The sequence below is a fragment of the Globicephala melas genome, chromosome 7 (assembly GCF_963455315.2).
Source record: "Globicephala melas chromosome 7, mGloMel1.2, whole genome shotgun sequence".
NCBI classification, from domain to species: domain Eukaryota; kingdom Metazoa; phylum Chordata; class Mammalia; order Artiodactyla; family Delphinidae; genus Globicephala; species Globicephala melas.
The window spans coordinates 8,690,565-8,708,048 of NC_083320.1; the positions used below are offsets into that span (position 1 = coordinate 8,690,565).

Below are 17,484 nucleotides of genomic sequence, written 5' to 3' on the forward strand. Positions count from 1 at the left end.
GAGCCAAATGAGTCTTCCTCTTTGGTGCTGCAACACCTTTCAGTTGGATCGGATTGGGTTCTTGCCTGTTCTCACCACTTTTCTTTTTTTTTTTTTTATGCGGTACGTGGGCCTCTCACTGTCGTGGCCTCTCCCGTTGCGGAGCACAGGCTCCGGACGCGCAGGCTCAGCGGCCATGGCTCACGGGACCAGCCGCTCCGCAGGGGCACGAACCCACGTCCCCTGCATCGGCAGGCGGACTCTCAACCACTGCGCTACCAGGGAAGCCCCTTCTCACCATTTTTGAAATTTATCTTGTCGGTTCCAAACTATTCTAGCTATTTTTTGAGATACTCTTGTTTGGATAGTTCGGCATATTTTTTTGGGAGGGGGCAGCCTGCCAGCTTGCAGTTAATTTATTCCAGGCATCCTAGTGTCGGGGCAGGTGCACCTGGGGCGTATGCTGCACACCTTCAGGAGGTGCCGTTCTCACAGGCCACAGGAGTCTGGAGCTTTGGATACGAGCAAATACATTTTCCTAGATGTCTCATGACATAAACCTATAAGAAAAGTTAGCACATAGGAAAATGTAGAATTTTTGGAAAGCCACCAAATCAAATAATGTATATTACATATTTACTATATATAGTGCTCAATGGACGAGAGATAAATGTGCTTTTTTGTTTTGTTTTTTGCTAGCAGTTAGAGGGGGTTTTGGAGTGGCATTCTCTATAGGGTCTTAAAAGTACTCAGCTCCTTCCTTCCCAAGGGCTTGTGACTTCCCTGTCTCTGCTGGCTTCCAGCTTCCATCTGCAGCCACAGCTGCAGCCTTGATCGTCTTGTCCCTGAGGCCGGCTCTAATTTTCTACCTGTCCAAAGGCCTTTCTTTGCCTTGAGGAGACCTCAAGCCCTTACTTCATTCCCTCTGGGAATGTTCTTTCTTCCATGTTTCTCCAATTTCTGTCTGGTTTTCTCCTCGGAGAACAAGAGGCTTTAACAGCTTCAGACTTTATCCTCCCAACTCCAAATCCCAAAGAAAAAGCCCCAACCCCCTTCCTAGAAACCCAAGCAAGAGTTTCATTGCTTTTCATCGCCTCTGGGTCTATTGTTCATCCCTGGACCTATAAATGGACCAATGACAGTGTCCAGGGGAATGTGATGCACCGATTGCCACCAGCCCTACATGCGGGGGTGGGGTGAGCTCTGTCCAACGTTCGGGGTGGGGGTGGGGTGGAGCAGAGGGGCAACACAGAAAGCGGAGCTGGGTCCTGAAAACAGCATTTGAAGCTGTACGATCTGCAGCTCAAGTCAGCCCTGCCCTAGTTTTCATGTTTCCAGTTCTGCGAAATTCACTCTTTGATGAAACCAGTTCATCAAAGGTCCATGAAACCAGGGTCAGGGCTTATGTTGTTGTTACTACTTTCAACAGAAAGACTTCTGATTGGAAAAAAAGGGACAGTTGCTTGTGCACAATTCTGTTTTTATTAAAGATAAAGGCACACACATGTGTGTGTGTGTACAGAAAGAGTCTGGAATTATATATATACTTTATATATATATATATACCCATACATATATATATACACACATATACGTAAAGTAACGGTGGTTCTATCTGGGCCACAGATTTCGAGGTAATTTTTCTTCCTGTGTTTTCTGATCGTTATTCAAAGAGCATAGATTGCTGTGTGAGAAAGGGGTCATGTTTATGATTCTTGACCAAGTCGTGAGAATCCATCAGTTCTAGAGGGTAAGAGGAACTTCATCTCATCTACCGTTGACGTTGTAGGAAGGAACATGAGCCAGCTAAACCAGAGTGAGAACTGCTCCTTCCATGACGTGGAGGTGCTGATGAAAACCGTGCAGCTGGCTGTCCACACCCCTACCTTCCTCCTCGGTCTGCTCCTCAATCTGCTCGCCATCCGAGGCTTCAGCTCCTTCCTGAAGAAGAGGTGGCCCTGCTACGCTGCCACCTCCATCTACATGATCAACCTGGCGGTCTTCGACCTGCTGCTGGTGTTCTCTCTCCCATTCAAGATGGCCCTGTCTCACGTGAAGGCTCCCCTTCTTCCCCTCTGTACCCTAGTGGAGTGCCTCTACTTCATCAGCATGTATGGGAGCATCTTCACGATCTGCTACATCAGCCTGGACAGATTCTTGGCCATCCGGTACCCGCTCCTGGTCAGCCACCTCCGGTCCCCCAGGAAGACCTTTGGGATCTGCTTCACCATCTGGGTCCTGGTGTGGGTGGGGAGCACCCCTATCTATAGCTTCCATGGGAAAGTGGAAAACTACACGTGCTTCCACAACATGTCTGACGGCACCTGGAGTGCCAAGGTCTTCTTCCCTCTTGAGGTCTTCGGCTTCCTTCTTCCCATGAGCATCATGGGTTTCTGCTCCTCCAGGAGCATTTGCATTCTGGTCGCCCGTCGGGACCACACCCAGGACTGGGTCCAGCAGAAGGCCTGTATCTGGACCATCGCGGCCAGTCTGGCTGTCTTTGTGGTCTCCTTTCTCCCAGTCCACCTGAGTTTCCTCTTGCAGTTCCTGGTGAGGAATGGCTTTATCGTGGAGTGCAGAGCCAAGCAGAACATCATCTTGTTCCTGCAATTGTCCATGTGTTTCTCCAATATCAACTGCTGCCTGGATGTTTTCTGCTACTACTTTGTCATCAAAGAATTCCGCATGGACCTGATGGCCCACCAGCCTTCCAGGGTCCAGCTGGTCCTCCAGAATACCATGACCACCATGGCTAAGGGAAGAAAGCTGAGCTTGGAGGAAGGAAATCTCAGTCTGAATTCCATAGCAGATACCTCTTCCTAGGGCTCTGATATGGGGGGCTGACACATGGCACATTTACTGGTGTGCCGTCCCTCTGATGCTCACTTGAATGACACCTTTGCTCACTGTGACCCCAAACCCTTTCCCCAGCACCCAGACAACTTGATATAAACCACTCAGTGTCTGGGGAGCTCTGAAGAACCTAAGACCCAGGTGAACTCTTGATTTCTAAGCCTAAAAAGCATGAGGTTGGAAGAATTGAGAAAGAGAATGAGACCATCTGAATAAGGCTGTTTCCCAGCTCTCCTCTATCCTTCTGTTAGACTAGAAGATTCTGGAAAGGAAGAGAGAGAGGAGTTAGGAGAGAGAATCAAGAGGGTTGGCATGGAGGAGAGATGGAGTGGGAGGGATGGACCAAGCTCCTTTTTGGTTTGGGGATCCCGGCGTGGAGCAGCTGTACTTTCTGGTCTCTTCTGGAGCTCTGTTGGCCCATGACCTCACAGAGATGCCAGCAAAATGTGTGACTGGGGAGAGCAAGTATGTGCAGAGAGCCCCGAGTTTTCTATGGGCCTTGGAAAGGCCTGGAAGGCCAGTCACACCTTCCTGTGCCCAGGACAAAGCTGCAGACGGACTGAGGCAGGCTGGTGTGGACCAGGCTTTGTGATGCTGTGGACACTTTGTGAAAATAGTGGGGACAGAGTGGAAAGGCACTGGTGACACCTGAGAGCCACAAGGGGGCAGGGTATACCTGGGAAAGGTAGGAGAGAGGCCAAGGGCCGGAATTGGGCAACCCCTCCCGCATTGCCATGGGGGCGTCCACTGCGTGGAGTTTGAGCTCTGGCCCAGGGGGAGGAGAGGCAGTAGAGACAAGCCTGGGAGTGGGAAATTCCTGGACATGACCAGCTTGCTCTCTTGAACAGGCTACGACGTTGTTGATTAGGTTTAGTTTCCTTGAGAATGATGAGAAGTTCAGCCAGAGGAGAACAAGGTGCTTGTCTTGCCCACCTGAGTCCTGGCTGGGCAGCTGGCCACGGTGGCACCGTCCACAGAGATGTCCCCATCCGGTGGCTGGGAGGGAGAAGATGAGGCAGCCAGGAATAGAGGAACCATCTTGACGACACAGGGCTCTTGGCAGTTCCTCGTTGGAAACTGTAAACGATTGAATCATAGTTTGGACTGGGCTCCTCTCATGCTCTAGAGAAGGTGCAGTGGTGGCAGCTGAAAGCCTGCCGCTGACTCAGCCTCCGGAGAGTGAAATGGTGATCAGGATAAATTGTGGGGTGGTTTGCAAGACGGAGTGAGTGGAATGAGAAGTAACAAATGAGACAATGTGAATGGGGTCGGGGGGTTACTTTAGGAAGAGAAGCAACCGCCTGTACCTCAGGAGAAGAGGCGTCCACCGCTAAGCGGTGGACGGAAGGGAGGGGTGGCTGTGGGGGGGGAAAGAGGGCGATTTAGATAAAACCCTGAGGAAGGAGGAGGTGAGGTTGGGTAACAGTCTCAGGCTTGAAGCGCTGGGGCTCTGTGAGGGGTTGGGGGTTGGGGTGTGAGACCAGCAGGAAGGATGGAGGGCAGAGCGGCTTCCTGTCTGAGCATCCTCAATTTGACTGAGAGCCATAGAAGGGCAGAAGCCCCACCTTCTCCCCCCTCCCCTGCGGTCAGTGGTCAGGTGGCACTCTGTGGGGCTGGAGGGAACGGTGAGGAAGAAAGGGTAGAAATGGGTGCAGAGCAGTGATCACGGTCAGGACCAGAGGCTCCCGCCCATCAGACTGGGCCTCCATGAACCGGCAGCCAGGGGCAGGAGCTCCGCAGACCCAGAGATGAGTCCCGCCCAGCTGCTCCAAGCCCTGGACACTCCTCCGCCTGCCTACAGGCTGCACAGTCCCGTGGCCATCCTGGGCCGAGGCACACTCGTGCTAGTCTCAGAAAGCCAGACATGTATCCAGCAGGACACTGGGCTGGATGGGGTCAGAGCCCGTGGGTGGGTGGAGTTAGGAACCGCCCACCTCCAATTTCTCTCTTTGCACTGGGAGCTGAGAGCCTGCCCAGTGGAGCTGAGTGGCGCGGTTCATGCTGCAGTTGTATCTACCAGTGTGCTTAGGGCCAGACAGGCTTCTAAAGAGGAAAGGGATGGTGGGGCCCTGATGACCCATCATCCCCAGTGATGTCTGCAAACATGCAGCCTTGTCTTGTGGGCAGCATGACTCTGCCGAGCCAGGTGACAGAGGGCCGGAGGGGAGTATAGACCCACAAGCTGCGTAACTATTAGGTGTAGGTCCTTGGAAGGATGTGGCACACTGGGGTTGATGTGACAACTGTGGAGGTGAGCCTTGGGAACCGCTGACTGATCCCAACACGCTAGGGGGAGGAGATGGGCCTCTTCTCTCTCCCCATGAGGACCCATCCTGGATTGCATGTCACAGAGGAAACATCAGGGTCTGTGGGAGTGGGCACAGGCCCAGAGCTGCAGGCTAGGCTGCTCTATAGGAGGGTCCACACTCTGGGCTAAGTCGTCAGGCCCAGCAGGCACAGAAGGGGCAGAGGGTCAGGGTTAAGGTTACTGTGCTGATGCGTCCAGGGCCCATCCTGCAGCGAGTGGCAGTCAGTGGGTTAGGGACGGCTGAACTTAGTTGTGGAAGAGGCTGAAATTTTCACTACTAAAACCCGTGGAGGCTTAGGGACATTGTCTGGCCTTATTTGTACTCCTAATCTGGAAAATCTGAGATACACAGGGTATATATACATGTGTAAACCTAGGACAATTAACTGGAAAACTAATTTGAATAATCAGATTTGCCAAATAAATAGATTCAATGATGCTGAGTAACCTTGTCTTGGGCTACCCTTATTGACCTCAGAGAAGAGCTGGTTGCTGATGGCCCTTGTCAGGTGACCCAATAATCTTGGTCAAAGGAACTATGAAGGGACCATGTCGAAGAAGCCACCTGGACATGGAGTCTGGGAGCACAGAGATCCACCCTCTGGCCTGTCCCAGGAGCACAGCTGGGGCCTGTCCCAGGTGGCCAGGAGCCAGACCCTGCAGGGTCTAAATGTAGCCCTCACATCCACTTGGGTACTTGGTTCTCTGGGACAGCAACTGGGCCACACAGACCCCACAGGCTGTGGTCCCTCCAGCTCTGAGTCCACTCCACCCTGCTCCCACCATCTTGTCCCACCACCACCATGACACTGGAGCTGCCTCCAAAGGCCCTGAGTCCTGTGCACACATTGTGTGGCCCAGCTCAGGAGACCTGTTGACCACTAACAGGCTGAAGACACAGAGCCAGTTCTCCAGAAGTCCTCCACTGATGACCCCTCCCTTCTCTGACCACCCACAGAGAGTCCGTTTCTCCCAGGTTATATCTGAGTTTTCCTTCATGGCTCATCCCATGTGAATCCTACTAACCTATCCAGAGCTCCTGGAGAGTGTGAACAGCCAGGCGCTGGCCTGGGCCACCCCGTTCTCCTGAGTCCCCCACAGTCCTGAGCACAGCCCCATTGTGGCCTGGGTGCCAAGGGGTGACTGGGGGCATCCTTGCTCCTTGATGGCTGCTGTGGACTGAACTGTGTCTCCCCCCAAAAACATATGTTGAAGCCCTAACCCCCAATGTGATGGTATTTATGGATGGGACCTTTGGAAGATACTTACGTTCCTTCCTAAGTATCTTCCTAAGTATCTCCTTAAGATGAGGTCCTGAGGGTGGAGCCCTCATGACGGGATTCGTGCCCTCATAGGATGAGGCACCAGAGTGCTTGCTTCCTCCTGCCCCATGCACTGAATGGGAGCTCCATGAGGACACAGTGAGCAGATAGCCCTCTGCAACGCAGAGAGAGAGCCCTCAGCAGACATCAACCCTGCTGGCAACCTTGACCTTGGACTTCCAGCCACCAGAACTCTTGTGAAAGCCAACAGGTCTGTGGTATGTTGTTATGGCAGCCTGAGAAGGCTGATTCAACAGCCATCTTCTGCTGACCCAGAAGCCAGCCACATCTGGGCCACATCCCCTCAGGGGCAAGGACTGACCCTCCCTTGGAATATTGGCCCCCAGGGAACATTTGCATGGAGAATGCTGGTCCACCAACTGCATTCGCCACTATATTCCTACTGAGTCTCTCTCTGGGGACCCTATGAAGCTAAGAGTCACTGTATGGATGCTACGTAGCTGCTACAAGATACTAATGACATTTGTAGTGAGATAACAGCCTTGTTACCACAAATAAACAGTGATTGCACAGATGCTTGAAATGGCTGACACCTGGTGGGCACCTGTAGAGACTAACAGAGGTTAAAAAGGATTCTGGTGAGAGATCAGTGAGGAGAGAAATTGAGAAGAGCGACCGTGTGGGCGTGAGGAGTGTCTGGTGTGCAGAACAGTCACGAGAAAGGGACAGGGACGCCCCTACGTAGGAACCACGTGGGGATGGTGGTGATATCCACACCAGACCACCCTCCATTGACCCTAGAGGGTAGGCTGTGCTGTGCGCAGTGACCTTCCAGGGCCACCGTGAGACCCCACTGCCGAGGGGGGAGAGGATTCGAAGACCCACAGAAAAATGCCACAGAGATATTTGGTGGGGTGAGAACAACCCCTGAAACTACCACTGCAGCTGCCTCTGGCTTTTTTCCACCCAAAGCCAGCTTCTCAAGTGAGCCCAGGACTCAGAGCTGTGAGTAGGCATTTGAGGGAGAGCGTATGGCAGGCGGGTCAAGGCGGACTCGGGAGCTCGGGGTGGAAGGACAAACAGACGCCCCTCTGCCCCAGTTCAGGCCCCACCCCCTGCCACAAGCCTGCGAGATGTGTCCTCTGCACAAAGCCGCTGCAGGAGAGCCCACAGGACGCTAGATCGGGAGCTAAATGTGGCCCTCGGTGCTTTGAAGTCTCTGAAGCCCTGTCACTTCAAAGCCTGACGTTACTTCTGCTGCGGGGGGCAGGGGCCCTGAGTTCACCTGGAAGCCTCAGCCAGACTTTGTTCTGGGACCTCGCTTAAGCAAGCGTAACCCTGCGAGGGAGGCTGTTGAGACCTCAGGCTCTGAGGGGCACCTACAGTCACGCAAAAGGCACCTCAGGGTGCGTCTGTGTAACAAACATCTCTGTGAAGTGTGTTCCGCTGCCAGAGACCCCTCTCTGAGGGGGGCTCAGGGCTGCACCTCATGGGCGACGCTGCACAGACACGTGTGCGTGGCTTCTCGTTCAGGGAGGAGTGAGGACCAGTGGAGGCTGCAGAGAGGTTTGGAAAGGTGTGCAATCATCAGACCTGCCCTGGCTCAATGCAGAGGATCCACGTAGCTGATCCTCATGGATGGTGCCTGAACGAGGCGTCCAATGACCCAGGAATCGCTGGGTGAGGTCCAGGGCCAAACCACAGCTCTTGGAGTGGATGGTGGGGTTTCCCTGAAGGGCAGAGAGGCCTCATGGCCAAGGGTCTGGGATGGTCAGGGAAGTTCCCAAAGTACTGGCACCAGACAGGTGGGCAGACCTCCCCCCGAGATGTGCCAGGTGTTGTTGCCCCTGGATTCTGGGAAGGGCCGCCTCCGATGGCAGAGACAAGCCTCTTGGCTGTGCTTTTCTTCCCGTTTTCCAGTCTTCAGCACAGACTTAAAGTGGGAGCCAGGGTTCAGCTCTCACTGATGGGAATCCAGCATGTGCAGCAGAGTGGAGCACATGTAGATGGAAACCCAGCAGGCGTTTGGGGGACTTATCAGCATGTCCTGGGGCAGGAGACCCAGAAGTACTTGCGGAGGGGAACCTCGCAGAAAATGGACATCTGCACTGACGGGAGCAAACTGATGGTTCTTGGGTATTAAGAAAATTTGACTTCAGAGGCTGGTACATTTAAGCCACCTGGATAAAATAGGGATGAAAATGGATGTAATGGAGCTGGAAACTCTTGCACGCTGCAAAACCCATCCCTAGGGAGGGAATGGTGTATAACCTGCAGGGCTGCCATAACAAAACACCACAGGCTGAGGGGCTTAAACAACAGAAATTTCTTTCTCACAGTTCTTGAAGTCTACATTCAAGGTCCGGCAGTGTGTGGTTTCTCATGAGAGCTCTCAGCCACCTTCTCACTGTGTCCTCACGTGGTGGGGAGGGAGGGAGGGAGGAGGACGTGCACGTGAGCTCTGGTGTCTCTTCTTATAAAGACACTAATCCTGTCGGATCAGGGTCTCACTTTTATGGCCGCATTTTACCTTAATCACCTCCTAAAGGCCCTATTTCCAAAGCAGTCACATTGTGGGTTAGAGTTTCAACATATAAATTTGGGCGGAGGGGCACCATGCAGTCCATTGCACGCGGATTTATTCTGTGATCTGGAGCAAAAGGAGTGTTGTGCTTCTTCTGTTTCTTCAGATTGAATGTCACCTGCTCTGAACTCATCAAGCTTTACTGTAGGATATTCCAGCTCCATCATCTGGGGCTCCCTCCCTCACCCAGGACCTGCACAAGTAGGGATGGGGTCCCTCAGTGGCTGCACTATTTACGGGAGCCTCTGAGTCTCAGCTCACACTGGTCACAGCTGTGGTGTCCACTTAACAGTCCCTTCAAACACTTGGGCATGAAGCTCATCCCCGCGGCCCCAGAGAACTTGGTGTTAACTGGTCTTTCCCCTTCAAGCCCGAGGCTCCCTTCGGCCATCCTGCCACTCCATGGGGAGGTGGAGTCTTGTCCTGGCTCTTCTGGGGAACTATAACAGCCTGCACCTTCCTGGGCTCGGGGAGCTGGTGCTCTAACCTCACTGAGCCCAGCCACACTCCTCTGTACTCCCCACCCACGACATCCTGCAGGGATTTCTCTACCTGACCTCTGGACAAAAAACCTGGCTTCCTTTTCAGGCAGAGGGAATGGAAGAGACTTTTTTTTTTTTTTTTTTTTGGAGGGGGGAAGAAAAATTAAATCCTGTTTATTTTTAAAACCAAACCACTAGGAAAATATATCACAGTCTTGAAACGGCAAACAGACAGGCTATGTTATCATTTCAAGTAACAAGGTCCTTATCAGAACTATAAGGTGCTAGTACTGGAGCAAGAAGAACGCATGTCACAAAAGCCCAGGCAAAAGTTGTATTTGGTAACAGAGGGCGGTCCTTCTTTTGCACTAAAGGAGTCACAGCTCGCCCCCGAGCTGCTGACTTTCTTTCCCTTGACCTTCGTGTTGCCAAGGGACTGTCTCAGTAGAGCTCTGTTATTTCAGGGGGCAGAGTAAGTAATACTGGGTTTAGACTTTCACTCTATTCTGTTCTTTGAAAACCAGATTTTTCCAAAGCCAGTACTTCATAACTCTCTTAATTAAGCAGCCAACAGTTCCTCTTTCACTCTTCATTCCTGAATACTAGCACGTAGCACAATCAAAATCCTCTTTGCCTTCACGGGTGAGTGTCACTGCAAGATTGTCTTGTCAGTCTGCTGCAGACAGCCTCAGGGCCCACCATGGCTCCCAGCGAGAGGGAAGGTTTGCTTCCCCTACCGGTGTGATATCGCTTCTTACGTTTTCGCAGGGTCTCCAGGCTGAAAGATGTCGTGTGTGAGAATTTTAAGAAATGCACATCCACATCTTGATGGCCAGAAATGGCCTCTTTCAAAATTTTTGTCCAAACTACCGCTCCCAACTCAACATCTTAAGTAACTTCATGCCCTTGTATAGAAAACAAAACCAAGCAAAACAGAACCCCAGAAGCCCCCTTTCCCGTCCTAAATTAGGGACCTCCTGGATTTTGATTTATCACAGTTTGTGGAAGGTGTAGTGGTGATCCTTCTGGCAAACAGGAGGTTGGCAACAAACAGAAACACCTCTTCTCACACCCCACCAGATCGTAGGTGTGTCAGATGAACCTGCCAGCCTGTTGGTATCTGTGTACTAAGAGAAGCTGGTACTTGGAGGGCTCTGGTTTGGTACGAGGGAGATTGCCTATCGTCAGGAGAAGCCCTGGCCACATGAAATTCAGGCTCACAAAAACTCTCCTGTACTATCTCTGACCCAAATTTTAGCACCAGTGTTTTTTCCATTTCACTTTCTAGGATTGAAACACAGAGGACCCAGTGTCCAGAGGCAAGTGACTGAAACTTGCTGAAACTTGCTGGCATCCTTAATTTCCTCATTCATCAACTTTCCTTAAAGACCCAAATCCCCATTCCTCTTTTTCTTGTTTGTTTATTTATTTATTTATTTTTGCTGTGTTAGGTCTTCGTTTCTGTGCGAGGGCTTTCTCTAGTTGTGGCAAGCGGGGGCCACTCTTCATCGCGGTGCGTGGGCCTCTCTATTGCAGCCTCTCTTGCTGCGGAGCACAGGCTCCAGACGCGCAGGCTCAGTAGTTGTGGCTCACGGGCCTAGTTGCTCCGCGGCATACGGGATCCTCCCAGACCAGGGCTCGAACCCGTGTCCCCTGCATTAGCAGGCAGATTCTCAACCACTGCGCCACCAGGGAAGCCCCCCATTCCTCTTTTTAAATAGATTCCTGCCCTCAGCCCCGAAGCCCAATAGCAGACATCTATTTCCCAGTGGACGAGAGACTCCTTCATCTTCTTGGTCATGGCTGGGGTGAGGTCCACGCGGTCATCCACACACTTGGATGACGCAACTCTCCAGCTCCGCTTCACCTGAAGCTCTTTACTCCCCGCATCCATTGAATCTGTGGCTTTGTTGTTGCCATGCATAGTGCACTGGGCCAGGCGGTCCTGGAACTTCTCCAATTCGCTGATCCCCAGGGCCTGGGCTTGAGCCAGAGGTGCATGGCAGTGCTCAACGCACTGGTGCATTTGCTGCACGGACGCCTGGCTGTCCTCACAACAGCCGCTGCTGCACTGGAACCTGAGGCCCTGAATCTTCCGGATGTTCTCTCTCTCCAGACTCTTCACCAGGGGTCCACCGCCTCCTGCACCCAGAGCTGCTGCAGCTCCACCATAGTGACCCCACGCTGCTCCCTGCCACGCCGGCGCCCACATGGATTCCCGCCAGAAGAGGCTTCTTACCAGCTCTTCCTGGCCCTTGTGGTCCTGATGGACGAGTGCCCTCTGTGATCTGCGGGTGGAACCACTTTCAGCTTCAATTCAGTTCAACTGGCATCATATTTCCTGAGCAGCCACTGTGGTCCACTCCTGTTGGACAGAACAGTGGGCTCCGAGCCCCTCTGAGAGGCCAGTGAGCACGGGCTCGGAGAACAGGGCCATTTCCGAACCCAAACCGGCTGCAGGCCTTGGGTGTGGCATGTGGTTTCTGAACTTCAAAAAACATCTCAATGGCAGCTTGAATGGCAGGACATGGTGGTCTGATGTGTAAAACGATAAAAGAGGAGGAATCGTGGTGGGCAGGTCCCCCGAGCGACTCTACAGAAGCACCCCAACACCAGCTGCCCTAACCTGTGGGCACATGTGGGGCATCCTGAGGCCTGTGGTCTGAGTGGTCAAGACCGTGGGGCTCCAGTGGTACCCAAAGGACCCCCCATCACCCACACCTCCTCCCAACCCCACTCTCTCCTCTTGAAGGCCTGGCTTCCACCCCAGGCTGGAGCCAGGATGCCTGCCCTGCTGGTTGGGTGTCCTGAAAAGCTGTCTCCGAGTTGGATCTCAGCATGTGGGCGGTTTGTTAAGGAGGGTTCTCAGCACCAACGCCTGTGAAGGGAGATGACGGAAGCAGTGGGAGTGATGGAGAAGCTGAGCCGGGATGCAGGCCCAGCTGTGGCTCAGCCAGTGCCCGCGAGACCCCTGCTGCTGTGAGGTCCGTTCAGAGTCATCCCAAGTTGGAACGGGACTCCAGGCCTGTAGACCCCACGTGACCCGGTCTCAGATGTGGGCCTGGGAATGTGTGACCTTGGATAGGAGGTCCCCCGCGCCGAGGGCCTGAGAGCAGCTGGGCAGTAGGTCCTCACTGGAGGGGGCGCCCAGGCTGCTCACGTCCACCGAGAGGCAGGCGGGCACAACGTTTGGTGGGCAGCTCAAGCCACTTGGCTGGATCTCCCAGCTGCGCTCTGGGAAGGCGTAGCTGGCCCCAGGAAGCAGGTGGCCGGGTCTGAGACAGGGTAGGAAACAACAGAGGGCAGAGTGGGTCGCCTTGTCTCAGAAAGGAGTGCAAAATGGACAGCTAGACAGAGAAAGTCTCCGGGAGCGGAGGCAGCTGGAGACCTAGGCACACAGGTACGGGGTCTTTAGAGAAACCAGACCCGGGGTCTTTGCCTTGAAGTACCTTTGGGACTCTGTGAGGGTGCGGAGTGTGTTCAGGGCAGAGCCCCATCCTGAGTGGGCAGGCCGATGGGGTTGGGGCTACAGGGTGGGCTTTCTCAGTGCCCAGCTGATGCCTCCGTGGCTCCTGGTAGCTGGACGGCACAGAGGATCAGCTGAAAAAGCCATGGTATCAATGATGTGAATGAGTGATGTTCAATTCCAAGGACCAAGTTCAAACATGTCACCTACTCAGGGCTCCCTCCTCCCTCGGTTGGGACACTTGGGGACTGTTATGGACTGAATGTTTGTGCCCCCCCCCAGTTCATATGTTGAAATCCCACCCTCTCCCCGCAATGTGATGGTATTAGGAGGTGGGGCCTTTGGGATGTGATAAGGTCATGAGGGTGGAGCCCTCATGAATGGGATTAGTGCCCATATTAGTGCCTGTATTAGTGCCCCTATTAGTGCCCCAGAGAGCTCCCTTGCTCCTTCTACCATGTGAGGACACAGTGAGAAGTCAGCAGTCTGGGACAAGGAAGACAGCTCTCACTGGACCCCAACCATCCTGGCGCCCTGATCTCGGACTTCCAGCCTCCAGAACTGTGAGAACTAACTGTCTGTTAGTTGTTTAAGCTGCCCAGTCCATGGTATTATGTTACAGCAGCCTGAACTAAGACAGGACTCAGTTTAGCAATTAGTTAGATTGAGAAAATGTTATTTACCGAAGTTCCCCTTCAGAAAAGAAAGTATTGGGGAAAGTCTTTGGAGGTGAAAATGGGAGGAGCTGTCCCAAGAGAGAAAGGGGCCAGGATCTATTGCCTCAGAAAAGAAGGAAGGAAGAAGGGAGACGGGAGAGTGTTAGGAAGCAGGAAAGAACGCGAAGGATGGCAGAGGGCCTGTGTGACCTGGACGATCTCCAGTAAATGGTGAAAATCTTGCAGTGCCTGGCATGAGCAAACGCTGTGGAACCAGGGAAGGAAGTCGTGGGGGCTGATGGCCTGAAGCAGCACGGAAAAGAAAGATGAGGAAGGATGTGAGCCCTGGAGTGCGTGGCTGTCCTGGGGAGGGCCCTGTCCCCCTCAGCCCGTGACACTGGGGTTCTGGTCAGGTTTATCCAGGCCCGCAAGGGGCAGGGAGCCGGGGTGACCCTGGGGGACTGAAGGTTGCCTGGTGCCTATAAGATGAGAGCAGGCCACGGTCACCCCAGGTGGGCTGAACACTGGACCCCCTGAGACCACCTCCCTCCCCTGGCCTGAGCTGGCTATGGCCCGGCCCTCAGCCCTCGAGGGTGAGCTACACTCAGGTCGAGCTCCCTGGGACCTTGGAGGCAGCCTGACTGAAAATGGTGAAATCTCAGCGCTGGGTTAAAAGGTCAAGGCTGACTCCTGGCTCCTACGCTGACCGCTGTGCTCTCACGTCCAAGTTACGTCGTTCAGTGCACCAGTGCCTCAGCTTTAAATGGAAATAACAGCTCTACCTGTGACGCAACAACACATAGAAAATGTCTGGCATGTGGTAAGGGCTCCGTAAATATCAGCTCTTAGAACTGTGGTGAGGTGCTTTTTCTTTTTTTTAAACAAAACAGTGGCCAGTTGCTCTCTGGATGGCCATGGGTCTTAATGAGTTTTGTGTCATGGATTCCTCCTGCAGTCTGGGGAAGCCTATGCACTTTCCCCAGGATCATAGTTTTTTTTTTTTTTTTTGCGGTACGCGGGGCCCTCACTATTGTGGCCTCTCCCGTTGCGGAGCACAGGCTCCGGATGTGCAGGTTCAGCGGCCACGGCTCACGGGCCCAGCCGTTCCGCGGCATGTGGGATCTTCCTGGACCGGGGCACGAACCCGCGTCCCCTGCATCGGCAGGCGGACTCTCAACCACTGCGCCACCAGGGAAGCCCAGGATCATAGTTTTAAATGCATGAAGTAAAATACAGAGGATGGTAAAGGAAACCAAATATACTGAAATACAATGAACAGAATTTAAGAATTGTGATAGAGCAATATATGTGCTTTATCGAGGCCTTGGATAAAGGAGGTCTAGTGACAGGTTCAATAACTTATCATGATCTTGAATTAGTGATGCGCTGAGCTGAAATAACATTTTAAAATATCTACAGCAATTGTGGTGCTATATGAAAATAGTTGTGATTTCTACTGGTGACAAAGTCCCAGGCACCGTATGTACTACTGTGGTGTGATGCCTGTAAGCACAAAGGAAGGAAATGCTAGTTTCAATCAGTGATTCGTGAAAATAAATACCTAATGCTTTTCCCCAACCAGTTCATGACGCCGCCCCTGGCTCTCACTCCTGATTCCCAGGTTAAGAGCTCCTGGTTGAGGCAGAGACATAGCGATACCTGGAACAGATGTTCTTCCTCTGGAGATGGATCATTTGTGTGCCCTCTTTATTTTAGTTTTAGATTCATTTTTTTATTGAAGTAACATTGTTTTATATCATCCCATGTTTCACGTGCACATTATATTTCTACTTCTATGTACCTTACAGCATGCTCACCACAAAAATGGAGTTTTCATCCGTCACCGTACAGCGGATCCCCTTTACACAGTTCTCACCCTCTTTCACCTCTGGTAACCACTACCCTGTTCTGTGTGCCCCCCTGGTTATGCAAAGGTGAGCCACCAGGGTGCCAGCCTCTTTCTCTTGGGGTGTGAGCTGTGGCGCTTAGCAGAAGCTGGCCCGCCCCTGCTGGTAGGGGTGAGACTCCCTGGGGCTCTCTGAAGACAGAAGCACCCACATCCCAGCCTTGATCTCTGAGATGCAAAGTCAGGCACACCTGTTCAGGTGAGCTAGGGTGATCCAAGGAGCAGTGGCAGGGAAGAGCAGAGAAGCCCTCCAATTAAATCACCTTGAGTGAAGGGGGATTAGGGCTGATGTGCTGCTCTCATTTCACAGGAGGAGGGCTGAGGCCGGTGTGGAAGGTGGCGTATGCTAATTACCCTTCCCGCCCAGCCTCCACGCCCCAGGGGCCGTGCTTTGGGCAGTGATGGCTGAGTGTGGAAAAGTAGACTAAGAAGAGCTGTAATCCTGCACCTAGTCCGTGAAGGGCATCCCACCCTCCAGGGTAGCAGCATCGTCTGCGAGCGCGAGCTTCAATAGCGACACCTTGTGACAGCAAGGAGCAATCGTAGCAGTGGGCTCTTGGGACCCTGATTCTTCTGGTGTGAAGAAACAAAGCTGACCTCCCCCTGGACGCTGAGATTTGTGAATAATATGGGGCAACTCTCTTCGTGCCCCAAAGACACACAGGGACTAAAACAACGAATTGGGGCAATAAAGGAAATGTGAACATATTTGTAATCTAAGTTGGTGAAGCAGGTCATACCTGTTACATTACCATCATATTATTATAGATGATATTTTAATTATTACTGTTCCTCCCATGTGCTGCTGTAATAAGTTCCATTCTCAGAGGATGACCTTACCTAACCTTACATGAAAGTTCTCAGGGGCACCTTATTGTCACCCCATAAAGCATCTCCAATCACGCCAGCAGATACAGCCTTTGGTGAGCTTGAGAATTCAGGTTCCCAACTCCTCCAGCGCCCCCTCCCTTCTACTGCTCTCCCCACACTACCAGGCCATCTGCTTCTCATCATCAGTCGTTACTCGTTACTCCTTTAACTGCTTGGCCACGTGATTTCTTCTTTGTTGGGATATTTACAATGAAACTGGGACAAGCTATAACTCAAAGAAGAAATCAAGAGAGCAAAGGGGAAACACTTTTAGAAATACTCCCTATGCTTCTGAAATTACAGAAACAGCCTGCATGGGTGAGGTACTGCCAAGACTTCCCAAGGCTGTGGAACATCTGGCATCAGTGCACCTGGGGAGGGGGCGGCACAGGCCGATGGGAAATCCTTGGGCAGAGAAAGGGGCTTGGGTACGTTTTAAGTTTCTGTATGTTATAATCCACTAGCCCTGGGCTTCCATAGAGTATCCCGCACTCAATAGCCTATGTCAGTCGTCCTTTATGGGAGAAGGGAATTGGAGAGGTGACCATGTGGGTCAGATATACAGACTTGTAGGACCCAGGACCGTTTCCCCTGGGACTTCTAATTGTGGGGACGCCAGGGTTCCCACTGAATGTGGGATGAAATCACAAGTCTTTCTGTTTGGAGATTAAACTAAGGGGGACCCCTGGACTTTCCTGGCGGTCCAGTGATTAAGACTTTGCCTTCCAATGCAGGGGGTGTGGGTTCGATCCCTGGTCAGGGAGCTAAGATCCCACACGCCTCACAGCCAAAAATCCAAAACATAAAATAGAAGTAATATTGTAACAAATTCAATAAAGACTTTAAAAATGTTCCACATCAAAATCTTAAAAAAAAAAAAAAGTAAGGGTGATCCCATAAAACAGAGGACTTGTCACTAGAAATAGATATGAACAGGACCTTGCCTTGGAAGGGAACTGTTTTACAGATGTGGAAACAGATGTGAATGGAGGTATGAGTGGCGGCAGCTCTCCGATTCCCAGGTGCGGGCTCTTTCCACGACAGCACTCTGGGTCTCTGTGCCTGGCCCTCCCTTCCCTCTCTGAGATCCTCTCGGG

At 52.4% G+C, this 17,484-nt stretch overlaps 1 protein-coding gene and 1 pseudogene across 1 annotated transcript; one reads left to right on the forward strand and one right to left on the reverse strand.

Annotated features, from left to right (window-relative positions):
• The first annotated feature begins 1,773 nt into the window (after positions 1 to 1,773).
• Positions 1,774 to 2,802, forward strand: GPR55 (G protein-coupled receptor 55). The gene has a single exon (XM_030876645.2). The coding sequence runs from the start codon at positions 1,777 to 1,779 to the stop codon at positions 2,800 to 2,802; it is 1,026 nt and encodes a 341-aa protein (XP_030732505.1). The 5' UTR covers positions 1,774 to 1,776.
• A 927-nt stretch (positions 2,803 to 3,729) lies between these two features.
• LOC115852328 (protein FAM136A pseudogene) lies at positions 3,730 to 11,661 on the reverse strand (annotated as a pseudogene).
• Positions 11,662 to 17,484: the final 5,823 nt, after the last annotated feature.

What these genes read in the sequence shown, in the direction of transcription:
- GPR55 (XM_030876645.2), top strand. Translation starts at nt 1,777, where the DNA reads ATGAGCCAGCTAAACCAGAGTGAGAACTGCTCCTTCCATGACGTGGAG.